General features: G+C 40.5%; 1 protein-coding gene across 1 annotated transcript; it reads right to left on the reverse strand.

Annotated features, from left to right (window-relative positions):
• Window positions 1-3,228: 3,228 nt before the first annotated feature.
• On the reverse strand, window positions 3,229-3,858 carry LOC131856981 (uncharacterized). The gene is made up of 2 exons (XM_059208958.1): window positions 3,782-3,858; window positions 3,229-3,652 (listed from the first exon to the last, which is right to left on the reverse strand). Exons 1-2 carry the CDS (start codon window positions 3,856-3,858, stop codon window positions 3,229-3,231), a joined length of 501 nt encoding a protein of 166 aa, XP_059064941.1.
• Window positions 3,859-6,022: the final 2,164 nt, after the last annotated feature.

The raw sequence follows: 6,022 nt of genomic DNA on the forward strand, positions 1-6,022 counted from the left end.
CATTATTGTAATTCCTAGAATGAGATCTTTATTTGATGCTTCACATTAAGATATTTTAAACTGTCAAATAAATTTTACATTCATTTGATAAGTTAAAAACTTTTATTTATTTCACTTTTGTTGCTCTTAAGATTACTTTTGTGACAAACCAAATTGTTTAATATTGAATGTATAACAACTATTTTTATTATAAATATAATGGTTATAATAAATTTTTCTTTTTACAATGCTTAGACTATAAAATATAACTATCTATCAAAATATATCACATTTTATCAATTCCTAGGTTTGATGTATATGCTCCTACATATGTCCCATACATGTAGCTACATATATATATGTACATGCATACTCTACACTTTCCATTGTTCTAGAACTCACTTATATTGTAGGAAATAAAAGATGTGTGGTGGATAAAGATCCAAAAAAAGATGGTTGAAAGATTCAAAAAGTGACTAAAAATGACTCTATATTGCATAATATTCATGCAATGTGAGCTTGATCTACATTGATAAATTGACTCTATATTGCATAATATTCATGCAACGTGAGCTTGATCTACATTGATAAATTTCAATGGTTAATCATCAGCTTCCTTACAAACCTCAAAACCATCCAACTTTCTAATTCATACAAAAGTTATCATAAAGTATAAAAATTATTTGATGTTTATTTTTTTGAAATTATAAATTTTGATAGTTTGTTATTTACGTTATCATTTCATAGATTTAAAATTAATATTCATTGTTTATCAATATTTGTTGGTCATTTTTGTTATTTAGATAGTTTTATATTTATTTGTATAGTATACACTTGTTAATCAATAGTTTGATTTTCATTTGCTAGTATAGAACAATTATCAATAATATTGAATAGTCACTCATAGTATTAGATTATAAAATAATAGTATTATCATTATTAGAAGTATCATTTAACATTATAGTTAAACACTTAATAACTACTATTATCATTATTAGAAGTAGCATTTAACATTATAGTTTTTTATTAGAAAGTGGCCAAAACCGGGGGCTGACCCGAGAGAAACAGACAAACCATTACCAGCACACACACACCGCAGAAACGCGACGGTCAGCCAACCCCAACTTTAATAATCAAAAACAAAAACTACCTGTTGCTATTGGATAACCCAAGATTGACACCAATCTTGTCCAATAAGCGCCATAACCAGCAGTTACCCAAAATAACATCATAACAATAATAACTGTTAAGAGTGGTAGTATTACTATGGAAACTAGCGTTCTAGCAACAGAAACTAAAGCAAAAAAGAAGGAAAACAACCATACAACTTAATTATTAGCATCCACATGCTTGGAGAGCATGAGCCCAGTCCAGTCGTCAGCTAGGAACTGAAACAGTTCATTATTGGTGTCGTTGCCCATTCCTTCTGGGTCCTCTTTGTCTTGGTGAAGCAAGCACAGAGAGGTAGCAGACGAGTGCATAACTTTGACGGCAAATTTCCCAATCTTGTTGACATAAGACTCCAGATGCTCCATCTTTTTCTTAACACCCCTAAGATCTTCAGAGATAGCTTTGCAACCCACACACTGCTCCTCTTTCTCCTCCCCCTCATCCATGGCAGTCTTCCTACCATCAGAGTGCCTACCATCATCCCCCAAGGTGTGGGGTAGGGGAGAGATGGAGTGAGGGGAGGTTTCCTTGATATCTTCCATGATGGTTTTCGAGTCGAGGACGTTGGTGTCAGAATTAGTGGAATCCGAGTCCTCTATGGCCTTCGGAGCCTCCTCCCCCTTCTCACTTTCCACTTTCTCAATGTCCTCCTCATCATCAGCATAATGTTTTCTCATGACCATTTGCTTCATCCTGGATTTGTTTCTGTGGGATCTACAAGGGGTGATGCCCTCCTCAACATCAAACTCAACAAGGAGGATTTTGGGCTCCTTTTTTGGTTTCTTAGAGGTGGGTTTCATAGCAAAAGGGTTGCTTTTATTTTTTTCCCCAATTTTGAGGGGACCAGGGGGGCCTTGGTCAGGGGATTGACAGGGAGTCATGGGCTTTTTCGAGGATTTATTGGGTCCTTTTTTAGAGCCTACGGGGGGACCCAGAATGGAGGGGGAGGGTTGAACCGAGATAGGTCTAGGAGGGCAGAGGGCCAAATGAAAGTTGTAGAGCCTAAACATCAGCCCCTAGTGGAGGATGGTAAAATTACCCTCTTGGCTCATGCAATTGCGGACATCTTTAATAGTAGACTCAAGAGCATGCAATAGAAGAAAAGGAAAAGAAATGGTGTCATGGTTACGGAAGTGGTTTAACAGCGGAAAGTGGTAATAGTAGAACACGCCATACCTTCCCTTGAGGGTGAAGTATTTCATGACGACTTTGCAAACCTGATCCCATGGGTAGGGTAAACATTCCCTGTTGAAGCCTCCACGCATTCTGGTCAGTTCCTCGCCTTTTTTGAAGAAGCAGTTCATGATGTTTTCGTCTGTAACCCTACTTGTTTTTTTCCATTTCCTTCCTTCAGTGGAGAGGCACGTAGCCTAGGCGACAACTTCCTCATTGATTTCAAACGAAATGTCACCCATGACCACCCTCCTATCCTTCCAATTGTTGACAAATTGCATGAAGAGATTTTCATCAAATCCCTTCATAGCTTCCATGAACGGGATTATACCTCCTTCCTTAATATATGTCTAGACACAAGGGTCATTGAGAAAATAGTCATCAATTATGTCTGGCTCCACCCAGACTAAATCCCCTCCCATACCGGCTTCCTCCAGAGTGATGTTGAGATACAACACAGACCTAAAAGGAAAACTACAGAGAGGATAACCAGAGCTGAAGTTAAGAGGAAACAAACGGTAATTAGCCAAAATGAATTGCAAGGTGTAATAATGATTTTTGGTGTTGTTTCCCGAGGCCTGCATCCGCCAGCTCCGGGAAGCATGCAAAGGGACACCTCTAGAGATCTCTGCCAACTTGTAAAGATCTTCATTATGGCAAGTGGTAAGCTTCCAATTAATGTAATAATTAGGGTCCTTGCAGTTGTTGATGACTATGAGTTGGCACTCCAACCCGTCGATAATGCAGGAGTAGGTGGCCAGAAAAAAGTCAGCATTGGGCAGAGAAGGTGGGGGCCACAAAAAGCTAGTAAGGTGGATCCCGCCCAATTTGAATTTGAAATTCCCGCCAGCAACATAGCATAGCCGCCGACCCAAAGCAACCTCTTGGAAGAAGGAAATTGTCACTTCATTGATGGATACGGGCAATTTGATCATTCCCAATAAGGGCATTATGTTTGTCAGTGAGAGAGCCTAAGTGCTTCCAGCACCTCATTCCTTTAATATCTAGCCACATCACAGCCAGAGAGTCTGCCACCCCATTTCCCTCTCTGTAGGTATGTTGAATTTTAAAATCTTCCAACCAGACAATCATAGACCAGATATCTTTGATAACATTTTTGATTCTCCAGCAGATCCCTGAGGCACATTTAGTAGCCTCAATAATCAGTTTAGAATCCCCTTCAATAATCAGTTTCTTGGCTTGAGTGCTCAGGGCCAGCTTCAGCCCCCAAAAAAGAGCAAGAGCCTCTGCCATGTTACTCGAAATAGAGTCAAAATTCCTTGCATAGGCCAAGACCAGGTTACCCAGGCTGTCTCTAATAATTCCACTCCTGGCCAGAAAACCATTACGAGCAGCACCATCAAAATTGAGCTTGAGCTAATGGCGGGGGTGATGACCATCTGGTACTACGCCTCTCCATCTTTTTGGAGTTGTCATATCTGAGGAAGCTATCTGGCACCTTCCAATTTTGAATCCAACTCCAGTCCAGAGCCATGGGGCTGGCATTCGGGGTTCTCCATTTGCTGATGAAGGCATTTTCCCTGATGTAATTTTCAGCTAAGTCAATCACCATGTCAACTGAGCTGCAGGTGTCTCAGAAAATCCTATTATTTCTTTCCTTCTAGATATACCAACAGACATGGGGAGGAATGAGCCTCCAAAAGAAAGTGATCGGCGGGTGAGCAGAAGGGCACTTCCAGTTGTTGACAAACCGTTGTAGGTCTTCTAAGAAAGTCCAAGCCAAATTGAATTTCTGAAGCACTTTGTGCCAGACTCCGGAAGCAAAAGGGCAATGGATAAAGAGGTGATTTATGCTTTCCTCCTCTCCACTACACATAACACATTTGTTGGCAAGCATAAAACCCCTCTTCTTCAGATTGTCTATAGTAAGGATCTTCCCATGAAGAGTCATCCACTAGAAGAAGTTAATTTTAGGAATGAGCTGAGAGTTCCAAACATCATTCTAACTACAGCAGTCATTAACCCGAAGGATTCGCAGTCCAAACAATTTTATCAGTGTGAGTGAAACAGGGAATCCCGATCCCTTGTAGGAGAGAATATTGCAGTTCTTCAGCCAGATGAATCCATTGAGGGTTATTTCCCAGACTGTCAGCAATCCTTAACCAGCAATGGGAAGGAGAGATGTAGTTTCTCACAAGGGGGCCAATCGAATCGGGAGGAGGCAAGGGGTCTATCCCCAATCCAATAATCCTCCCAAAATCTAATTTTCTGACCACTCCCAACTTGCAACTTTAGACCTAGCTTGAGAAGTTTCCTGTTCTTAACAAAGTTGTTCCAGGTTTTAGATCCAGAAGGGAGCTCATTAGAAGATACAATGGAGGGGAGGGGGGTGTGGTTGAAGTAATTGGCCCTCATAATCATGCTCTAGTCAATTTTTTCCTTCAAAAAGATCCAAGTGATTTTGGTCAACAAGGCTTTATTAAGATCAGAGATTTTTCTAATCCCGAGGCCACCCATTCTCTTAGGTTTGCAAACCTTTTCCCAATTGACTAAGTTGATTCTGGTATTTTCCTCCAACCTCATCCATAGAAAGCTTCTTTAGATTCTCTCAAGTTTGTCAGCCATAGAATTGGAAATCTTGAAAAGAGAGAGAAAGTAGACAAGGACACCTTGAAGGGAGGTTGCCAGGAGCTGGAGTTTACCTGCACTACTTAGAGTTTTTCCAGACCGGCCCGTGAGTTTCTTTTGCATTCTTTCAAGGATATATTCCAAAAAGAGGGGGGTGACCTCCTTGGTCATGAGAGGGAGACCCAGGTAAGAATCTGGGAGATCAGCAGCACTACAACCCAAGATTTGGATGAGTTTACTCTGGAGGACTATGTCTGTGTTAAAGAAATAAACCTTGCTCTTGTAATAGTTAATCAGTTGAAAAGAGGCTTGAGCGTACTCTCCTAACAGATGCTTCCACACTTTAGCCTCAATGACTGACAAAAGGCCAAATAGGAAGGTGTCATCCATAAATTTTTGCATAACCATAGGGGGGAAAGTGGAAACGGCCTTAACCCCTAAGATTTGATTGGTCCCGACAAGGTTGGAGAAATTATTACTTAATACTTCAGCAACTATGATGAACAAATAAGGGGAGAGAGGGTCTCCCTGACGAAGCCCTTTTCCATCCTTGAAGAAGCCCCAAGGAGTGCCATTGACAATCACCAAATATTGGATGCTTTCCATTGCCATCCTGATAATGTTAATAAATCTTTCCTAGAACCCCATCTTAGAAAGGACCTCATACATGAATTTCCAATTAACCTTATCATAAGCCTTGGAGATGTCAAGTTTGAGAGCCATACCTGGATTGCGACCTTTTTCCATGGAGTGAATGACCACATGAGTAATAATGACAGCATCAAGGATCTGCCTGCCCGGAACAAACCCTCTTTGGGAGGGACTAATGCATTTATCAAGGAGGGGTTTTATTCTATTGACAATGACTTTAGAGAAGATTTTGTAAACAGAGTTACATAGGCTGATGGGCCAATAGTCAGAGATAAGTTTAGGATCCGAAACTTTGGGCACCAAAACAATGAAGGTGTTATTCAATTTCTTTAGAAGTTTACCAGTGCAAATGAAATCCCTAGTAGCATTAGTAAGATCATACCTCATAGTTTCCCAAAAAGTCTGGAAAAAAGTCGGGGGGAAGCCATCAGGTCCGAGGGCCTTAAAGGCAGCCATAGAA

Source organism: Cryptomeria japonica, chromosome 7 (genome assembly GCF_030272615.1).
Source record: "Cryptomeria japonica chromosome 7, Sugi_1.0, whole genome shotgun sequence".
NCBI classification, from domain to species: domain Eukaryota; kingdom Viridiplantae; phylum Streptophyta; class Pinopsida; order Cupressales; family Cupressaceae; genus Cryptomeria; species Cryptomeria japonica.

Excerpts from the sequence above, each read along its gene's own strand:
- LOC131856981 (XM_059208958.1), bottom strand. The coding sequence starts at position 3,858 with ATGCCTTCATCAGCAAATGGAGAACCCCGAATGCCAGCCCCATGGCTC. Across the intron at positions 3,653-3,781 it reads GTTGGATTCAAAATTGGAAG|GAGTGGAATTATTAGAGACA; the intron begins GTGCCAGATAGC and ends TTTTCTGGCCAG.